At 42.6% G+C, this 21,531-nt stretch overlaps 2 protein-coding genes across 9 annotated transcripts in view; both read right to left on the reverse strand.

Moving 5' to 3' along the window:
* Window positions 1–617: 617 nt before the first annotated feature.
* ARL2BP (ADP ribosylation factor like GTPase 2 binding protein) lies at window positions 618–8,960 on the reverse strand. 7 transcript variants are annotated; one of them, XM_030227796.2, is made up of 7 exons: window positions 8,878–8,960; window positions 7,949–8,061; window positions 5,881–5,939; window positions 4,325–4,431; window positions 3,606–3,691; window positions 2,678–2,774; window positions 618–1,614 (listed from the first exon to the last, which is right to left on the reverse strand). In XM_030227796.2, exons 2-7 carry the CDS (start codon window positions 7,984–7,986, stop codon window positions 1,552–1,554), a joined length of 450 nt encoding a protein of 149 aa, XP_030083656.1. In that variant the 5' UTR covers window positions 7,987–8,061; window positions 8,878–8,960; the 3' UTR covers window positions 618–1,551. The 7 variants fall into 7 exon arrangements, with proteins under 7 accessions (XP_030083656.1, XP_030083660.1, XP_030083655.1 ...); XM_030227800.2 differs by having other exon boundaries at window positions 7,949–7,995; window positions 8,878–8,955; XM_030227795.2 differs by lacking the exon at window positions 8,878–8,960 and adding an exon at window positions 8,756–8,859 and having other exon boundaries at window positions 7,949–7,995.
* Window positions 8,961–9,286: 326 nt separating this feature from the next.
* RSPRY1 (ring finger and SPRY domain containing 1) overlaps window positions 9,287–21,531 on the reverse strand; it is a 36,341-nt gene continuing 24,096 nt past the window's right edge. For both annotated transcript variants that reach the window (XM_030227606.2, XM_050978930.1), the window contains 6 exons: window positions 21,103–21,246; window positions 17,500–17,611; window positions 16,368–16,470; window positions 15,107–15,259; window positions 12,880–12,984; window positions 9,287–11,950 (listed from right to left, as the gene is read on the reverse strand). In XM_030227606.2, the coding sequence (XP_030083466.1) occupies window positions 11,854–11,950; window positions 12,880–12,984; window positions 15,107–15,259; window positions 16,368–16,470; window positions 17,500–17,611; window positions 21,103–21,246 (714 nt within the window). In that variant the 3' untranslated portion in view covers window positions 9,287–11,853. The remainder of the gene's footprint in view (window positions 11,951–12,879; window positions 12,985–15,106; window positions 15,260–16,367; window positions 16,471–17,499; window positions 17,612–21,102; window positions 21,247–21,531) is intronic.

Consider the following 21,531-nt stretch of genomic DNA (forward strand, 5'->3'; position numbering starts at 1 on the left):
ACGAGGTGCAAAGACTTTGATCACTCCCTCTTCCTGGCTCAGCACCACACACTCCTGAGTTCACCTAATTAACCAGCAAGTCAATTTTGCCCATTAGCTGCAGGTCATTTTCAGAAATTACAACCAAGTCTGCAAAAGCTCTGGGAAGACAGGCAGGATCAGCGCCTCAGAAGAGGGAAGAATCGCACTGCTCCCCTGTGCTGCAGACCACAAATTCACCTTTTGGGTGTTTGTCAGATAAGAAGTGATGCCCAGCCAGGCAGAGCAGCTTTTCCTTTCACACCCTCCTTGTACAAGGTAGTAAAAGTAGATTTAGTGAGTTCCAAAGCTGGCACATGGTGAGCTACACTGCAAATCTTACTGCATGCTCTGCAGGGGAAAAGTTTTACCAGGTTGTCTGCAGAGGCAGGATCAGGAAAAGGAACTGCATTGATGGAAGGTGAGAACTGAAAAGGAACTGGACACATGGCATTGGCCCATGACACATCTGCCTTTATTTGGTTGTCAGTGAGTAAATCAAGGGTCAAATTTCCACAGTTATGAATATACAGACATATATATATATATATATATATATATATATATATATATATATATATATATAATATAAAATATAACAGGAACAGTAAGAAAATAAAATCAATAAAATTAATAAAAATTAACATGGGGAGGTCACTATTGAATTCCAAAATCTAGACAGAAAATTTACTTACAAACACTGCTTAAGGACACAGGTCTCAGCTTTCCAAACTCTGACATGTTCCAAATTAATTTAGTTAGCATTTCTCCAGATTCAACTGCATCACCAGGCAACTGAAGCTCCAGAATCTGCATCTCTCTGGGAAGGATGTGACCAAAGAAATGATGTGCTGTTCCTATAAAGCAGCTGATGGCTGATCAGCATGAATTCTGCCTTGGCACCTTGTAAAAACCTTCCCTGCACACACTGACTTCTCAGTTAGAGCCACATCCCTGAGAATGGAGCATCTTTTACTGCCTAAGGCCAGGCTGGATGGGACTGTGAGCAACCTGCTCTAGTGGAAGGGGGGTTGGAACTGGATGATTTCCAGTTAAACAATGGTGCTGCAGGAACAGAAGGAATAAACTGTTCTCTGTGTTCAGCAGAGACAGGACAAAGAACAAGGAGCTCAAACTGCAGCTCAGGCACTTTATATCAGAGTGCAAAAGGCTTCCTGTAGCAGCAGCAGCAGGGCACTGCAGAAAACTGTCCAGACAAACCATGGCAGCTTCCAAGAAGATCCTGGCAGACATGTCAGAAGTTTGGGTAGAGCTGGGGAAAGGAAGACTGCCTCTCACAGTCTCTTCCATCCATTTGTACAAGGGTATAAAAATTCCAGAAAGTTTTGATTTCACCTCCTGGAGAGGGACCCACAGTTCCAGCCCTGCCCCACCAAACACCCACCTCCCTCGGAGTGGAGCCGAGTCCCCGCCCCCTGCCCTGGCCCTCTCTTGGGAATTGCTGCCTTTCACCTCTGAAATTTGAATAAACCTCGCTTAAAATACAACAGAACTCCCTTCAGAATTACTTGTTTAATGGTTTAATGAAGTCACCACTAACGCACTGCTTAAATCCAGACTTCGGCCTTCTTTCTCCTAGAAACATGGGAAAAAAAAAATCTGTGACTTCATGATGGTTTGGAATAAACATTTCAAAATTCAAACAGGCAATACATTTTCTGCTGCATCAAACCAATATAAAATCACATGTTACTGGAGCATCTCTGACTGACTGGGAACCCAAGAAGATTGTGCAGGAATCCCTGGGTGAGGGGGCTGTCTGGTCTGCCCATGTCAGAGCAGAGTTCTGCTCAGCCCTGGTTGGGAATGCTGTGGGGCTCAGGGATCTACTGAAATCTGGCTCCTGTCATTCGCTTCTCAGAGACCCCAATCTGCAAATCCCAACTGAAACTCCTCCTGATGCTGATACATGGATTGACTCTCTTCAGCCTGTCCCCATTTCCACAAAATTCACAGGGAGAGGGAAGAGGCAGAGGCATAACCACAACTGCGACTCTTTTGCTCCTTGTCAAACAGGACTGGACTGACACTGGAGAGCACTGATTTTTACTTTGCTAGGAAAAACCTCATCCAAAAATCTCATCACTTTTGTTTATTTCTCCAGCTGGCACAGAGAGGAGGAGAAAACAAATGAAAGAGGCTTAAAAAGCGAATTTTGGATGGACTAGGAATAAAAAACAAAAGCAGATACTATAGAGTCAGAATGGCCAAGGTGGAAAGGGATCTCTGGAGGTGATCTGGGCCAAACCCCACACTCAAACATGATCACTCAGGACTGTGTCCAGACAACTTTAGAATATCTCCAAGGATGGAGAATCCACAAGCTCAGACACTGTCAGAGTGAAAAAATGTTCCCTTCTGCTCATTTGGAAAACAATATTCACAAATGCAGGAAGTTCACAAAAGCAGGAAGAGCTGCTCCACATGCCAGCTTTATTAATGTTTTCTAGAAATCATTAAATGTGCAGTTTGAGTTTAAAAAGCCACTAACTGAATTAATTTTTCTTTTGACTCTGTTACAGCCTTTGAGTAAATACTGTGACCTACTTGAGAAACTTTTCCTTTGGCACTCTCAGGTGGAGCTACACAAAGCCAACAGCTACTGTGCCAATGAAAATAAACAATGTGATATACTCACAGCTCTGTATTCCAAGAACATTTCTTTGAAAGCCAGAAAGTCTGTAAATGTGAGAAGCAGATCAAATATATCACCTGGCATTTCATCTTTGTGCTGTCTATGGAGAAAAAGAAGTTGGGGAATGAGAAAAATGTGTGAGAAAAATTTGTTATTTTTAAAATGATACAAGGTCAAAAAGGACAAATAGAATGATATCAGTATTTAAACAAGAATATTATTGCTGGTTATCATATAGCAAAACTGCAGCCAAATATTACCATGCAGAATTTTCCATCCAACTACATTGTTAAATTTATCTAAATCCAAGACCTAAGAGTATCATATCAGTCCTTGAAAACGTGATCTGTTTATTTAAGAAACATTAAAAATTAACCAGATTCAAATATATTAAGATACTCAGTTCCCAATTACACTTGATTTTTGTCTTCAAGGGGAAAACCAGTGATCTTTCAAAAACAAGCTCTTCAGGAAGCTGGTAAAGCTAAAATGACCCAGTGCAAAAGCTGAACACAAACCAAATTCTTCTCTGGATGCTCCAAATGAAAACTGCAATAAAGGAATTCAACCACAAGACTGAAACACCACCAGGCTACTGAGGTGCCTGGAAGAGGTAAGACACAACCTTTTAAGGTTCTGTCTTCAAAATGACAAGAAATACAAAAATCCTCCAGTGCTCTCAGTTTGATTTCTCTTCCTACCCCTTCAAACCCAATACATTTCAGCAGGACAATTCAGAAATTTAGAGCTGCAGGACATGCTGAAGACAAGAAAAGTGGTCAGTCACTGCCAGCATGAACACTTCCATTTTAAGTTAAAGTAGAACCATTATCTAAAGGGAGAACTGCCAAAAACCTAAGCTTTAATCCAGATAAAAAGAACTGAGAGGCACACAAGCCACTCCTCAACCAAAAGCAAAGCAGAGACTTACTGCAATGACACTGTGAAAGCAACCATATCAAACCCACGAATCCGATCAAGCAACTTCTCTTCAATGTATTTCTCTACTAAAGAGATCTGAAAAAAACCCAGACAAACCACCACAGTAAGATCACAACAATTTCAGAGGCAGATTTCAAACAGCATCCTGACACTGACACCTTCCTGACACTCTGCATGATCCTCACTGGGCACAACTGCAGATTCCTCAGTGGGTGTTGCTGGTTCTGTTCTCACACCAGCCCTGAGGCACAGAGCTGCATATTTTTTGCTGGGGATCTTGGGGAGAACAAACACTGACTATTTGTATCTAGTAACAAATATTTTTCCAACTCATTTAATGGTACCAAATAGCAGAGTGGTCTAGTTTCCTGATTATGCTTTGCATGAAGATTGTGATTGAATTATCCAATACAAGAAACAACTGGAAAATAAGAAACTTTGTTTGCACACATGCTAAACACATTATTTACTACAGCAATTGTGTAAATTTCTATGCAAGGGAGCTACACAACTTCCAAAATATCTCTAGAAAATTTTGTGTGAAACGATGAGAAAGGAAACTAAAGCTTCCGAGAAAACCTTCTTGCTCACAGATCATGGCTGTGCTTCTGAGGGAGACAGGAACTTGTTGGGATCTGCTCCATGTAAGCCCAGTATTTTATAAAGGGAGAACTATATTAAAAAGAAAAATAGGAAAAGGTATCTTACATATTCATTAAAAATGTCCGTATAGATGAGCTTGTTTTCTTCTGAGTCATCAAACTCCTGGTAGTGCTTCTCCAAAAAATTCCTCTGTATTAACTGGAAATCATCATCTGGGCCATAACAGAAATACAGCACAGAGTTAGGAGTTTAGCCATTCTTTCTGTAACACAAACCCCACATTCACTGGTCCTCTGCCTCCCTGCTGTAACCACAGAGCCCTGCACACGTGCAGAGTTCATCACATCTGCCCCACAGCTGCTGCCAAACCACCACTTCTGACCCATCTGTGAGAGAACAGAGGCTGATGGTGAAGTATTTCCAAAACAGTTCTCCTGCTCTACATTCATTAATAGTTATTTATTCTCAATCTCTTTTTGCTCTGGCTCTAAAGTCAGCAAAACATCCATATTTTTTTATTAAGTGAATTCCTTTTCCCTACAAGAACTCCAAGTTTTTTTCTTTGAATTTAAAAATATTAGTGAAATTGCCAGATTAAATTTTCAATTGCCAAAGAATTTTTTTGAAGTTGTGGAAGAAAAGAAGAGTAAAAATAAACACAGTAGGTTACCATGGAATTCCACAAAACATGTATAAATAAAAAGTTTACTTATGAACACTGGTAAAGGACACCAGACACAGCTTTCCAAACTCTGACATGTTCCAAATTAATTTAGTTAGCATTTCTCCAGATTCAACTGCATCATCAGGCAACTGAGGCTCCAGAATCTGCATCTCTCTGGAAGGATGTGACCAAAGAAATGATGTGCTGTTCCTATAAAGCAGCTGATGGCTGATCAGCATGAATTCTGCCTTGGCACCTTGTAAAAACCTTCCCTGCACACACTGACTTCTCAGTTAGAGCCACATCCCTGAGAATGGAGCATCTTTTACTGCCTAAGGCCAGGCTGGATGGGACTGTGAGCAACCGGCTCTAGTGGAAGGTGTCCCTGCCCATGGCAGGGGGGTGGAGTGATCTGTAAGGTCCTTCCAACCCAAACGATTCTGTGATTCCATAACCATCTTTGTGCTCTAGGGCTGGATACACAGAAATAGGGTTCTCCATTCTTGCAGCTTTCAGTCCTGGAAGAGAACCAACTCTCAATAGAACCAACTCTATAGCAGAGTGCAAAAGGCTCCTGTAGCAGCAGCAGCAGCAGGGCACTTCAGAAAACTGTCCAGACAAACCATGGCAGCTTCTAAGAAGATCCTGACAGACATGTCAGGAGAAGTTTGGGTAGAGCTGGGGAAGGGAAGGCTGCCTCTCACAGTCTCTTCCATAAAAATCCCAGAAAGCTTTGATTTCTCTGTGAGATGCACAAGCATCTTTACTGTTTCTCTAAGAAGCAGTGTCTAAGCTGCAGTGATGTGGAGAATAATTTTCAAGAGTCACAAGCACACAAAAGAATTTTATGTATATTTTTACTACGCTACCAGGTAGGAAAGGAAAGAAAGCCTCCATGAAGCAGGCAGGGGCTCTGTACGTTGGCTAATTAACAGAAGAACAGCTGGCAACAAGCTTAACAGCCCTGTTGTTGTCTGTACCTACTTGCAAACCTTACCCATTATGATATCCTCCAGATAGCCAACAACTGCATCAAACTCATCAGAAGTGGTGGAGCTGAAAGCAAAGGAAAGCATATATATTTAAAAAGTGTTAACAAAAGCCTAAGTACAAATAAACAAATAAATCCAGTAATTACAAGATAACTGAAAAACTTCCTAGTTTCAACCTACAAAACAATCCATGGCACTGATAAGAAGATTGCTCCATGGAGATTCTCAACAGGCCTCTGCTCTATCTGCTCCCAGTAAGGTGCCTTAATTGCAAGAAAGAATAAATGTTGTTTTACTGGCATTACTGTCAAGGTAATTCTAGTTCTGGTGCAAAAGAATGTAAAGAATGTAATTAGAACAGCAAATTAAACCTTTTCCAACCCACAAATCCCAGCTGCTACATTTCCCTTCTCTTTCCTGCACATGGTGATCACAGAACTGTAGACACTCTGGAGAATATTTTGAAATATTTGGTCTTATGGAACAACTTAAACTGAATGTATAGACAAGTATTACATAACTGAAGAAACTTAAATATTTTTCTTATGCAAGAAACATCCTTATATGATACAAATAAATGGGATAATCTCCTAAAGTTATTCCATCATGAGCAAATATTAAACATCATTAGGAATCTGAATTAATCCAGGGAAGAAATCTTTGGTGCCAGCATCAGGAGTCTGAATCTATTACTGTGCAACTTGTTCAGACACAATAAATAATACACAGGATGTCTTTGGCATTCACAGCTCATCTTTAGTGGCAGATGAACTCTTCCTATTTCCTCCAAGGGATGAAAGACAACCTTTTCTCACATGTGAGGGAAAGAAGCCTCAAAGAAACAGGGATATTTTTCTTTAAGAAAAAAATTTGCTACAATCACTGAAAGCACCATTTAAATTCAATTGAATGTCTCTCATCAGTAAACAGAGTAGGATAGCCCTTCAGACTAAGTTTTGAAAAGCTCATTAAAGTTGCTTTGCCATTAGAGAATACTCCAGTGAAATTAATCCAACAGTAGTTTAGCTGACAGCTTAACTATAATCAGGCTCACTCTAATCAGAAAAAAACTAAGAGATCTTTAATTTAAAAAGGCGTCTGCTCAGCGAGGATATCCTGGCAACAGCATCGCTGCTCCGGGGAGAGGAGCGGAGCCAGGGCCGGGGACAGCCCGCGAGAGGGCGGCACAGGGCAGGGGACAGCGCCGGGCAGCTCCGCCGGGCTCAGCGCTGCCCTTGGCATGCGCTGCCTTTGCCAGCGAAAATTTCCACTCTTTCCCCCCTCCAAAGGAATGCTACTGCTAGTTCTACAGCTTATCCTAACAGCAACAGAGAAAGTGTTAATTTAAACCCTGGTTGAAGTCTGTGCAGGTAACGGAATTCACCTGTTCCAAAAGAACCCGATTCCATCTCTTTATCTACACACCTACAGAGACACGAGCTCACCAGCCCTGAGGTTTAATTCCCTGTCACCTACCCAGACTGGGCCAGCACGCTGCACTGCTGAGGCAGCCCTGGCACCGGCCTTTGCTCAGAGTCTGAGGCTGAAAGAGTTAAATCCATGCATGACAGAGGCACAGTCACACAGCCCCTCTCTTGGGAGAAGAGTATGACAGGCACCTGTGGGGCGAAGCAGCATCTTAGCACCTGCCAATGTAAAATTTGTTTGAGGTAACCTGTGGATGGGCTCAGTTTTAGGAGAACACTCAGAGGAAGAGTCTCTTCTCAGGATCAGTGACATAAGACAACAAACACTCTTGAAAAGGAGAAATTCTGAATTTAAAACAAATACCAGAAAAAGCAATTTCCAGCCTTCACAAGGCTTGCTCTGATCCCTCAGCAGAGCTACCCAGTGCTACACTGAACACAGTGATATTTAGTTTGACTTCACCTAAACTCTCTACTGATGTTATTCCCTCTTGCAGCTTTGCATTCTGCTCCTTTGTTTTCCTAAGAGGCAGAATCTGCTAAACGGTGTGGTGTCAATTAATTCCTGTAATTATATTCCTATCAAGATATTTTAATTAACAATTAGCTTATTGAAATCTGACACATGAGAATGCAGCATACTCACGTGGCTACACCCAAACTTTCTCCATCAGAAGTCTCCATTGTTCCTGCCTAGCCAGAGTGGAAGAGATGTATGTTTCAGCTGTTAGTGGTTATTTCTTCTTTTTGACTAAAGTGCTAAGGAATAACATGACTTAGTGTTAATACAAATCAATTGCTAAACTACCATACATTTCCTGAAGAGCAAATCAGAAGATAAATTTTAATTCTTAAACACTGCAATTCAAACATCGCATTCTTCCAAAAGATTATTACTGCCTTTTTGTAATAACCCAAATAATCTAGGAACTTTCTTTGCCTATTCAGAGAACAGGCTCAAAATACAACCAGACCCTATAAAGGGGTTTTGGGTTACCTCTACATCTTTTTTCCTGAAACATCTGTGACTGACCATTATGGAAATAAAGCCAGATAAGACAAGGGTGTCACCCTGCTCCAGAGTATCCCAGACCAGGCTTTGGACAGCGATCCCAGGGGCTGCGTCCCGGCTGGACACTCGGCCCAAGGCTGTGAGTGGGCTCCGGGGACAGGGCACACCGGGGACAGGGCACACCGGGGTCAGGGCACACCGCTCCCCGGGGCCGCTGGCGATGGGATCCCGTTACTCCCACTGGGCTTTACCCACCGCCGGCCCTCAGATCAGTCCCGGGGCATCACCGCGAGCCCGGCAGGAGCCGAGCGCGTCCCTCGGCTCCCCATCCTCAGTCCCGGCGAGGGCGGGCAAAGCCCTCCAGCCCTGCCCCTCCCCAGGCAGCCAGCCCGCCTCACTCCCTCCCTCTCCTCAAATGGACGCAGGGCAGCGGGCCATCACCCTCCCTCTCTGCAGAAAGGGCCCCGGCGGTGGCATCCCGCCGTTCCCGGGGTGCCGGCCTCGTGTCCCGCTCCCGCTCACGTTGCCGTTGCCGCGGCCCCGCGCCCCCCGCCCGCACCCACCGCCCTCAGGCCAGCGCGCAGCCCCCTCCCCTCGGGCCGTCTCCTGGGGAACGCGCTCTTCCGCCCCGCTCGCAGCCAATCACAGAGCGGCTCCGGCCCGCCGGGCCCGCCCCCGGCGCGCCCGCCCAATCAGAGAGCGGCGGGGCTGCGCGGGAAGGCGGCGCCGCCGCCATGGCGGGCCCCGAGGGGGAGGCAGTAGACAGTATTATTTGCTGTATTGCGAGTATTTGATGGCAGCGGCAGAGCGGGCTTCCCCTCAGGGAGCAGAGCTCCGAGGACTGGGGACAGCTCCCAGCTGCTGTAGCCCAGCCACCAGCGCGATGACCTGGCTTCCCCCAGCACGAATGTCCCACCCGAGCGCATACACGCGCCTCCGCCTCAACCGAAAAGGAATTAAAGAACAACAAACAACCTTCAGGATGTTTTTATTGTTGAATGGACAACTTTGCTACAATTCATTCCCCCCTGTGAGGGCCTGTGGAATGGGCACCTCCCGTCCCTGTCCCCAAAGCTACGGGGGGTGCAGGGAGCGAGGGTGACACCGCGCTGCTCACGGAGTACCCGGCTGGACAGGAATGGCCCCGGCCTGGATGGCGGCACAAAGCCGGGCCCAGTGTACAGCCTTTCCCTTTGTGAAATGAACAGGACAGTTCTCTGCAACACAGTTCTCTCCTCCGCCACCGCTGGCTTCCTCTGCCCAGTGCCAGCTGCATGGAAGACGGTCTGGGGCAAAATTTTCCAAAGCATTCACATCTTTTCCATAAAGAACAGAGGCACTGAGCCCCATGTCCACAAAGGCAGCGGGGCTCTAAGGTCACCTGCATTCCACAGGGACAGCAGATGCCTAGGAGCCATTGTGGACTTGGGCCTGAAGACCTTAATCTCATACAGCAGTTGATACAAATTAGGAGTCCTAGGCACTTCTGAAAATTTTACCTCAGTTAATCCTGGCCAGGGAAACCAAAGCCCTGAAATTACTAGACTCTATTAAGGCAGAGTTCAAAATGGTTCTGTCCCACCTCTTCCCTAAACTATGATTTGTAACTTTGAACTTTAGGGATAAAAACTCATCATTGCATTTGGAAGCGCTTAGAATTTCATTTCAAAGTGATTCTGAATTTTTAACACCCTTGTGGCAGTGATGGAGCTCATGTTTGCTCACTGAGCTGGAAGGGACTCGGCCCTAACTGAAAACATGGATACAGCAAAACATTGTGAAGTACACTCAGCAAGGAAATGAGATCCCTGTGGCACAGATTTGCCAGCCTGACTTAAATCAGACCAGGCATCCAAGGTGGAAGAGAATCCACATTTTAGCAAAAACACTAACAAGCACTCTGCTGCTGGATTCAGTCTACATTTGGACAAAAGTCAACGTGAAGATGATGGACAGAACTTTCCTAATTCACACATCTCTGGATGAAGTTCAGCACCCTTGAGTTAGCAAAGGCAGAAGATGAAAGGAGTTGCTAGAGAGCTGGGTTTTGGGACCTGTGTGCAGAGCTCTCTGCTCCTGCTGAGGTCTGCAGGAAGCCAGAGTGCTCAGCAGGATTAAGCAGCTTCAGCTCTGCTTTGTTAGTACTTCATAGTACAATAAAGATAATTAATGATTTTAAAAATAAGCTACATCATACCATGAGAATTCACTACAACAGCCTCTGCTGCTGAATCACTGCCAAGAAGTGGGATGGTTTTGGTGTAAGTTGTGTGTGAATTAGTAAAGTTCTACTATACAGACAGATATTTTTAAAAAATCAACTGGTGCAAGACTTGGAAGAGACCGAGTCATATCCTCAGTTGGTGCAAAATAAGCAGAACCCCACCTATTTTTGTGCTACTTCACTGACACCAGCTGTGAACCCTGATTCCTTGTAGAAACCTAGTAAAAGTCAAGAGCTGCCTACTGAAGTGCATCCTTAACATACAAACATCACAAATGTGTAATTAAAGTGGAGCAGAGATTCCCACTGTATGATCCCTACCAAAAATAGGAAGTGTGGCCCCAAACCTGCTCAGAGCAGGACTGACAAGTGGCAAGCAAGGTGCATTTTTAAGGAGTTAAGAATAAGACTGAAATTGCTATCCAAATAACCTTGTTTTAAATAAATGGCTCCAGAACTCTCCTCTAATATTTTAAGATATATTCACTTTGGAAAAATTGAGCTAACTTTCAAAAACAACGCTGATTAAAAAAGATGTTCAATGATACCTTAAAAAATACCCAGAATATCAAATTAATTCCAGTCCAGCATTATAATTAGTTAAGAATACCTCCTGAAAATTATAACCTCACAAAAAAATGTGGGTACTGAAGTTAAAAGTATCAGAAACATTATGTACTTGAAAATACCACTGATCTTTTAACATTTAAAAACAAATCAGAACATTCTTTGGAATCACCAAGTTATTAAAACCTGTGAGTTTCTCTACAGTCTCCACACTGTCTTTTCAAATCAGTCTGTGTACAGATTCAGTCTTTGAGCAGTTTAACATCGGAAAATACAGAGTCTCTGACCAGCAGGAGGCTACATTGAACAGGAAAACATTGGCATTCTTTTTTTAGTACTGACTTCTGCCAAAAATAGAGACTTTCGAGCACAAGACAGCACGGCCCTGTTTTAGGAAATACTTATTTTCTCTTCTTTTCTAAAATGCATTGTATGTGTACTTCCAGTGCAAATTTTTTCAGCACTTGCGACAGGCGAGAAGGAAAAGGGGAAGCAGAGACAACTCCCTCTGCTCTTGCTCAGAGGAACCAATAGCCAGAGCTCCTGACTGCTGAAACCAGCTCCCATTGATGGCAGCTGGGAAGAGCTTATTAAAGATTTCAGTTTTAAGATAAACAGATTACAGGTTAGCATGAAATCTGGCCGTGGCTATGGTTCTATGTGCATAGGGATTGGTTAGAGATGCTTTCCCCTTTCAGTATTGGTTGGAATTCTTTAAAAACAAGTCTGTGGTGTTTCTCCACATGTGTCATGAAATGTGAGAGATCTGTCTGACTCGGGTTTGTATTTCCTGTCGACACAAAGGGCAGGTCTCCAATTGCAAGGCACACTCCATGCACAGGTCACTGAAAGAGAAGAAAAACCAGTTAAAGCCTGCTTTTACAGTATGAAAAACTAAATCAGCAACAACAAAATAACACAAGCACTAAGCAGTTTAGTCAGCCTGCCAGAGGCACAGTCAAGTCCCTCAGTGTGGAGATTAGGCATTGCAGGTGAGGTGTTGTGGATCCATTTACAGGCTTTGAGAGGAGCCCCTGCTGCTCAGCATCTCCCAGACCTGCAGCTGCTTCTGCAGCTGCTCAGGATCCCACTTCCCTGTGCTCATTAATCCTTGCACTCACGCTGGTCTGGAGAGCAGCCCCAGTGCCCTGCAGCAAATTCTCCAATCCAGGCACATCTCTTTTTAACTCTCCAGCATCTAGACACATGGCAAGACTCCTTCCATGAGTGCTCTAAAACTCTAAGGAATTGGACTTAACTGGACACATTTCCCAGTAGGCTGCTTAAAGGCAGGAAAGTGCTATCTATTCTGGTATAACTCATACTGCGGTCTCATTTTTAGCTTTTAGAGGAATTTGTGACTTTAGACAATCCATTTGTTGAACATTTAATGGGTATGTGACTGTATTATGAATTTTCTGCTCTCCTCACATGATCTGGATTTCACAGCACCTGTATCAAGTACTAACCAGTACAGCCTTTGACATCAGGGAAATAAGACTCAGTAGCCCAGGGCAGCACACAGATGCAGCCTCTATACTTGCCCAAACAGACACACAATCAGGGGTTCAATCTGCTCAGGTCTAGGATGAGTGAAATAGTGGCAATACTGTGTTTAACCTCTACACATCACATCCTTAAAAGGAAGGAAGGTTATTTCCTTTATCCTGGGGAGTCAATCAAGATGAGCAGGGACTGCATATGGCCTCATCTGAGCTGAGCATCACACACATATTTTTCAATTTCTTTGGATTTGGTTTTTTTGAGGTTTTACCTGTGTCCACATGGCCTGAGTTCTGTGTCTGCTACCTCATCACAGCAAAGTGTGCAGCAGTTCTCTCTGATACTCACTTGCTTCAGCAAAGCCAGGCGCCTGTGTCTGAAGGGAGAGAGAGACAGACCCCCCCCAAACATTAATTTGACTCAAAACAATAGATTCAAAACTATTCTGAGAATTGCATCAAGGCCAACATAACACTTGTAGCAGTGCTACAACACACTGCTGATAAACATCGATCACAATTGCCCGCAAAAAAAAGCTTAACACAGACAGACCTGCAAAACAGATTCCTTCTTCTAGTCTGTCAGAAAGGGACAAAGAGGGGATTAAATAACAATTCTCTTAGTTCCCACAGATGAACACTTACAGAAATTCTTTTGTACCTGGCTACTTTCAGGAGTTAAGAAAAAACCCCAAACAAATAAACCTCACAAACCCATGTATCAACAACATACAGAAACCCTATGATGCTCTAACACAGTTTAAAAGAATAAAAACAGCAAATTAAATCAACATCTCATTATGGCAACAACCACAAGGGAGAGAAAATAGGTAAAAATCCCTCATCTGATGAAATAAGACATTTCCTATCTGGAACACACATACAGCACCCAGCACAACTATTCAGTGGCAGGGTGATGTGTCTTGCCCCAACACCAGATGCACTAAATTCAGCACAACTCTGCATGAGTTTATATTAAATCCGGTGATGGATAATTAGGATCCACTCATACAGGCCTTTGCCTTATTTCCTATCACTTTTAAGATGATCAAAGCTGTCTTTTAATTTAGAATTGGCTTATCATTTCCAAGCAGCTCAGGCTGTAGGGCAGGGATGATCTTTGTTTACACAAAGAACAGTAGTGCCCAACCTTGAATGGAGCCTTTCAGTGCTATTGCATAATGCAGGGTCTGTAACACAGGAGGCCAAGATTCACCAGCCAGGCATCAACAGGAAACCAGTTTCCCCCAGTTTGTCTGTCATCTTTTGGCACAATCATTAACAGCTCTCACAGCTATTGCCTGAACATTGCAAGAGCAGTGCCAGAACATCAGTCCCACCTGAGCATCAGCCAGAAACTACAAACCTCTCATCCAGTGTGGGACACTACCAAGACAGAAGAAAATAAATTTGTACCTAACAGATCATCTCAAAGACTACATCAGACTCTCACTTAAAGCACCTGCAGTCACAAGCAGAAATAATTTGCTCTGGCTATAGGTAAGCACAAAATGATTTTGCAGGTTGCATTTGATTTTCTCTGCATAAATACAATATTCCAAACCTCAAAGTTCACAAATGTGTGACTCCAACCCAGAAGTAAAGGGGGTTTTTCTTTTCTTTTTAAACACTAAAGATACTTAAGTACCTCAAATACACTTGATCAAAGATATATAATTCAAAACCAGTCTCTGAATGTTATTACAGCCGGGGGTAGTACCCCCTCCAACAACCTAATCCCCACTTAATTAGTTGCAATTTAAGATCATTTCAGTCTGAAATGATTCAGACTGAAATCCATGATGATTTCATACTGAAATCCAGGGTACACCACATGGATTACACTGTACAGTGTTACTGCTTATGTTCCACTAAGTTATTTTATTACTAATAATATTGATTCAGATGAGCTATTAGTTTTCATTCCTGCCAGAAGTTTGGTAAAAGCTAAAGAAAAATGCATCTAGACCTGTTTCTATCTTGAATTTTATTTAGATGGGAAAACAGTTTAAATTTGAATAACCTTTGTCAGTACTGTCATTCAAAAATGGGGAAATTTTCATCAGGCTCAGAAAAGGACTTCAAATTTCAAGACTTACAGTCATTCAGCACCTCCATGCTGCCAACACCACTAATTAAGTCAATTTTAAATAGGACATCTTTTTTTAATTAACACTATATCTCCTCAATCAGCCTAATAATCCTTCAATGGCAGATGGTACTTCTACTAAAAGAGGTTACTGTGTGGTATTAGTTCATTTTAATTAGCTTAATATTACAAAATATATTTTAATTTAATGGATTTTGTTGCATATCTCCTGCCCTACTGCTGAAATTGCTCCTACTGGAGCCTATTGTCTCTCATCCTTTTAGAAGAGGTACCTATGGAAGTATGACCCCATAAGAAATTAATTTTGCTGAGTACAAGGCAAGACTTTTCAACTCAGACATGAAACATTTTATTTCTCTGCATGCAAACACACAAGGTAGGAGGATTACCTGGGCAAAATTATTTTCTCTTCTGCTGTCAGAAAGGCATGATCATTGAAGGTACTAAACTTCATTGGTGGTGGGTACTTGAAGGGTTTTGCCCCAAAGTTGAACTCACATTGTTGATAGGACATGAAACTTGCTGCAGCAAAAAATCCTGATCTGCAACATGATGAACAGGCATTTTAGAATGACTTAAATAATAGTAGAGCTCTCAGACATGTTACTATTTCCATTTGAAAATATACCCTGAGACAGAGACAAGTTTAATACCAGTGTTTTGCAGCTAACTGGGAGAGCATCAAGTTGCAGCTGCACATACTTACCTTGTTTGGTTCTCAACTCCTGAATTTACTACGGGGATTCATCTGAGCTTCTTAGTGAGTCAGCCAGTAAAGGCTGCCTACTGTACAACTAGGACTAGTCACACTTGTTAAACCATAACTATCACCTCTCAAATTTACTGGAAGGGCATAAGTTCAGTAATACCCCAAGTTCTAACAAGTACTCAAGTTTATCAGTTCCATACTCAAAGCACAGAGCACTAAAAGCTGAGTAAAGAAGATACTCAGCAACTCTTTAAACTGAACTACTCTTTGCCTGCATCTTGAACTTTATTCTAAGGAGAAAACATGGATGAAGTTATTAGCCGAGCAGGAATAACTGACTGTGATGTTTAATTAAGCTGCATAGGAAGCTGCTTTCTCAAGTATTACACCAGCTTATCTTTTCTGAAATAAAAGGTTGAACTTCCCTATGAGAGTTAGAGGAGTTCACCATATGTTAATTTTAACAACGATTGGCAAAATGAGCCCAACACCTGCCTGCAATGCTACCAAGAGATACCCTCTGATGAATATTCAATGTGCTGCTCCAGGAGCTGGCCCCAGTGAATGGCAGTCAGTTAACAAGCTCTCTCCAACATTTACAAGATAAGCTTTATTTCTCAGAAGATAAGTTCCTCAGGCACCAGAAAATTGTTCATCTTTGCTGCAGCCTCATTTTATTTTAATGTTATGCTAATTTGACAGTATAAAGCACTGAGCTGAACATACCTTTGGAAAGTCTAAAGTCTTTATTTTGGACCCTGAAATCCACCTGTAAAATTATATCCCTCTTACTGATTTCTAAGCAACTTTCAACAGGGAAACTTGCTTAATGATGGCTTCAGGTAAGTAAATATGAATTTACATCTCAAATTAAAAACTCTTCATATAATTAACACAATTATCCACAGAGGTCATGTCCTTCCAAATGAGCATATACTTACACAGCAGATGAAAATACTTGCTTCTCAGCAGGAAGCTGGTTTCCATTTAAATAGAAGATCATTTGCTTTTCTTGCAAGTCTAGTAGAAATCCTATTGTGTCTCCTTACATGCAAAACAAAAATAATTTAAAGATTTAATTTCTGTTAAATGCCAACAGCTGAAACAGTTATTGTTTCAAGTATCACATATGTCAGTGTGAGTTGTCTTACTTAAAAGGAACTGTTTGCAAAAGCACAAAAGAAGAAACATTGATACAGACAGTAACTAAAAACAACCCAACCAAAACCAAAATACCCAGAAGAAAATAGTAAAAGAATTATTTATTTTGCCAGATCATTAATACTACATAGTTGTAGAAGTATTGCAGAGTATTTGCCAAAGCCAGAAGAAAGCTGCACTCTGTCACTCCTTGGCTATTTTACACCTGTTGAAAATAGACTTTAACAAGTGGGTGTTCTGAGAAGAAATTTCCAATATGCTTGTGCTATTTATTTTTAAGAGGTGTTCTAATTTAGCCATCCTTGGGGGAAAATTTTAATAGAAGAGAAGGCGGCACAGTTCACACAAGCTTGGCATGCACAGAATCCTACCAAGATTTCAAAGCTGAGATCAAGAACAGAACTTTGCTGTCCAAGTAGTTATCCAAGAATTTAAAGTAAGCAAGACAGTGCAACTCCTCCTTAAAAAAGAAAAAAAAAAGTCTAATTCAGAGATCAAGGTTTTTTCCCCTTCTCTAAAACAACTCTTTTAAACCAGAAAAGAAGATTTCAGCCCTGTTGTGTACAACTATAAACAAATGGACCTGTTTGTACAACTTCTTTGTACTTGTACGACTACAAAAAAGTCTAATGATTAAATGTCCAATGTTAATTGGTGCTATGACTTTCACTCTGCATTTGAAAAGAAAAAGTGTTTAACCAACAAGAGCGTCTTTACACAGACTGGGGAACAAGACTGTGCCCACTGTGCTCATTTACATCACTCTTAAAGACACTGTAATTATTAAACCTTTCTGAGCATCAAAATTAGGCAGTAACTGCTTTGTTCACACCTATGATCAGACACCTGCAAGGGGAAAGAATCCTGTGCAGAAATGCAGTTAGGATAAAGAGCAGCAGACCGACTGAATACCTTCTTTCCAGCAGGGATGGGAATGTGGTTTACTTCTGGCGTTGTACCAGATCAGCTGCCGGCAGCCATCGTACGCGCAGGAGTATTCATCGTCCCCGATGCCATAACCTTCCTTCAGAGACAGAGGACAACATCTCAGCCTGCAGCCATCCCTCACACTCAGGGGCTAAAGCCTCTTTTCATTCACCTAAAACTGTTGGAACCCTGGAAACTGAGAATTTTGGACTTTCTGTGCTGACAGGAGCTGGCCGCCAAGAGAACACTGCATTTGACCTGAGGCTGTGGAGAAGGTTTTTAAAGTTGAATAATAAAACTGGGATTATTGGTGTGTAGTTTGATTACAAATGTGCAATATCACATGGTGGAAAACATGGAGTTTAAGGGTTTAAAATATAGTAATATATATAAAGCAATATGGAATTTTTAGGGTGGAGGCTAGTCCTTCTTCTTCACCTTTTCCATGGGTTTGGGTGGTGTTATGTAATTAGATGAAAAAGTCATTGTGGGGCATGGGTGGTTGGTTATTGGGTTGAAAGTAAAAATAATTTAGGTGTTACATCTTAATTAGACAGTTTGTCCTTAAAAGGTCTTGTAGGGAAAGAGAGAGGGCTCCATTTTGCAGTTTGTTAGTGAAGTGCTGTAGAACTCACGCTCTAAGACTGTAACATAAGTAAGAACTAATGAACATCTGAGTCCAAACAAGAAATACTGTCTTGTGCATTTAATCCCAACCTTGGCAGAAAAAATAAGCAATAAATTGTCAATAACCACTCTGGCAGGAGCAGGAATGGTTTCTTTCTTTCTTTCTCCCGTGAAAGTAATCTTTTTCTTCAAACTTGTTTTAGTTTCATTTTCACATTCAAAGGAAATTTGTTGTTGTGAGGAGGAAGGGAGAGGGGATATTGTTTCCAAAGTGTCGTCCATTCTCGGTGACCTCAAATCACTCCCGTCAAAGTATTTAAATACCAGAAGGCCAATACCAAAATAGGTTAAATTTATGCATCTTTAGAAGTCACCGCAGAGTAACAGCTACTCTCTTATCTTGAAGTCCCATACCAACCTTGTAATGCCCTCCCCACAAGATATCCATGTGCCACCAGAACCCACAGTACACAAAGGGAGCAAACACACAGTCCCATCACCTAATTTGTTGCATATTGTGTCCCTTTCACTGCCAGCCTCCCTCAAATTGTGAAAATATAATCAAGTGATAGTCCTAAGGTCCAAGGCAAACATAGAAGTAAAGAGTTTCAGAGTGGGAGAAAAATCTGTCACACAGCAGAGCCCAACCATGGGAGGTAAGCAACTTCCTCGTGCTCAGCAGTGTTTGTCTGGAGTGCAAATACTAGACAGCATCTGATTACACAAGCTTCCCATGTCCCAAATTAAAGCTAAGCCCAGCCAAGGGTATTTCATGTCATATTTAGGAGTAGTCTTTTTGTTACAGATGCTGTAAATAAAGAGCATATGGCTTCTGAGCCTGTGTTTGAGACAAACACAGAGAATAATATTCTTCTATTTCAGGCAGACACCTGATGAACTTAAATAACAGCAGCATTGGGCCATCAGAAAAAAAGCTGCAGAAACAGAAAAATTATGCTACTTTGAGATGCGACATCTCCTATTTTAAAATGTTCTACAAGACACAAAGAAAAAAACACATACCACCAAGCTGCTTAAAAGTAAGCGGGAGAACAAAATGATTTAAAGTGCTTAGCAGGTTAAAGGCAGACACATGGCCTTTTATTCCACACAGTTTCTGTTACACTAGGTGTCTACAACTAGGCTGCTGCTCTGCCTAGGGATAAGGCTAAAACTAGGGCTAGCGTCTCGGAAACCACAAAGCCCTGAGTCCAGGCCCACTGCAGCCGCGAAAGGCATCCCCTGGGGAGCGCAAAACTGCCCCAAAATGCCTGCCTCCACAGCTTTTTCCTGGGAAGCAGCCCTAACCCTAGGCTGATTTCCTGCCTGGGGTTAGGGGTAGGGTTATGCCTAGGGTTAGCGTCACGGAAACCAGAAAGCTCTGAGCTACAGGCGCACTGCAGCTGCGCAAGGCATGCCAAGGGGAGCACAAAACTGCCCCAAGATGCCTGCCTCCACGGCTTTTTCCTGGGAAGCAGCCCTAACCCTAGGCTGCTTTTCCTGCCTAGGGTTAGGGTTATGCCTAGGGTTAGCGTCTCGGAAACCACAAAGCCCTGAGTCCAGGCCCACTGCAGCCGCGAAAGGCATCCCCTGGGGAGCGCAAAACTGCCCCAAAATGCCTGCCTCCACAGCTTTTTCCTGGGAAGCAGCCCTAACCCTAGGCTGCTTTTCCTGCCTGGTGTTAGGGTTATGCCTAGGGTTAGCGTCTCGGAAACCACAAAGCCCTGAGCTCCAGGCGCACTGCAGCTGCGCAAGGCATGCCAAGGGGAGCGCAAAACTGCCACAAGATGCCTGCCTCCACGGCTTTTTCCTGGGAAGCAGCCCTAACCCTAGGCTGCTTTTCCTGCCTAGGGTTAGGGTTATGCCTAGGGTTAGCGTCTCGGAAACCACAAAGCCCTGAGTCCAGGCCCACTGCAGCCGCGAAAGGCATCCCCTGGGGAGCGCAAAACTGCCACAACATGGCCTCCTCAACAAATTTCTCCTTGCAATGTGCCCTAATCCTATCCTGCTTTTGCTGTTCTTGCTGGGATTAGGGTTACGCCTAGGGTTAGGGTTCTGAAAATCATGAAGCCCATTGCTCCAGGCGCATTGTAGCTCCAAAAGACATCCTATGCCATGCAGAGTTACCACGAAGAAAGAAGGCCTAGTGACATCTCCATGATGATGGATTACGTTTGGGCTTCATGTGCACATGGCACATTTTGCTTTAATGCTAGCAAGTACATAATCTTACAAGTAAACAGTAGGAAGAAAAATACTTAGAACTAAGAATAAGATACAAAATTATCTGGATGAGAAAGACAGTAAAGCAAGCTATAAAAGAAGACAGCAGACTTGTTCTGTACTCTCAGGAAAAGGCAAGAAGGTAGAGAGTTAAATATTCTTTTAATCCTTATTTTTAAGTAAAAAGAAGCTTTTGCATTCCAAGACTGTCCCATATTGCTGCTACCACCAAGTCCAACGATACCATGTTATCCCAGAGTGAATTTGAGTTATTTCCCTTGTGAAAGTTAATTTATTAGGAAAATGTGTTAGAGAGGATGAGGAAATGGCTGCTTGGTGACCTGTGTAAAGGACAGTGTACGAGAAACTGCTGTTCCTGGTGACTTATTTTTTGCTTCCAAAAACAGAGAGTAACTACTGTTATCTAAAGAATTTCCAAGAGATTATGCTGCACAAAATAAATAAGTTCCCTATGGTTTTCACACAACAGCCAGCAGATAACAAGCTGTCTCTGCTGCAGCTCTGCATGACTTAGGTGAACAGTGTCAGTCTGTAGCAATAACTTACTTCTCTTGTACCAGCAAATTCAGCAAAACCAGCTCTTCATGGACACAGAATAATTGAAGGAAACAAGTGCTCAGTTAAAACCACACAATAACTGGAGCTATTTTCACAGATGCTGTAAGAAGGAAAATACTGAGGTTACATCACCAGCTCAATGATATTACAGGTACTCACATGGTTGAGAAATTTGCTGTCTTTGGTTGCCCATCCTATCTGCATCACTCCTGAAGTAATGACAGTGACTTCATAGTACCAGACTCCAGAGTCGACACAGAACGTGCATCTCACGCTTTCAAAGGATGAGGCATCACATCGCGCCTACCAAAACCAGACAGAAACCCATTGGCTCCACAAATCACCACCCAAACACCTTCCTGCCCTGGTTCAAGTTTCTTGAGTATAAGAATATACCAACAATTTTAGAGGCATTTCAGACAACAGCCAAGAGAGGAAACTCTAAAGTTTTTAGAAGGAGTTAGAGAGGAAGGAAAAAAACCACACGTGGCTGAGACAAAAATCTGACTGCTGTAAGCTTTTCAAGATGAGACAGGACAAACAATAGAATGATATTTTGACTAAAACTGCTCACAAAGTAAATGAAAA

The sequence above is a fragment of the Serinus canaria genome, chromosome 11 (assembly GCF_022539315.1).
Source record: "Serinus canaria isolate serCan28SL12 chromosome 11, serCan2020, whole genome shotgun sequence".
NCBI lineage: Eukaryota > Metazoa > Chordata > Aves > Passeriformes > Fringillidae > Serinus > Serinus canaria.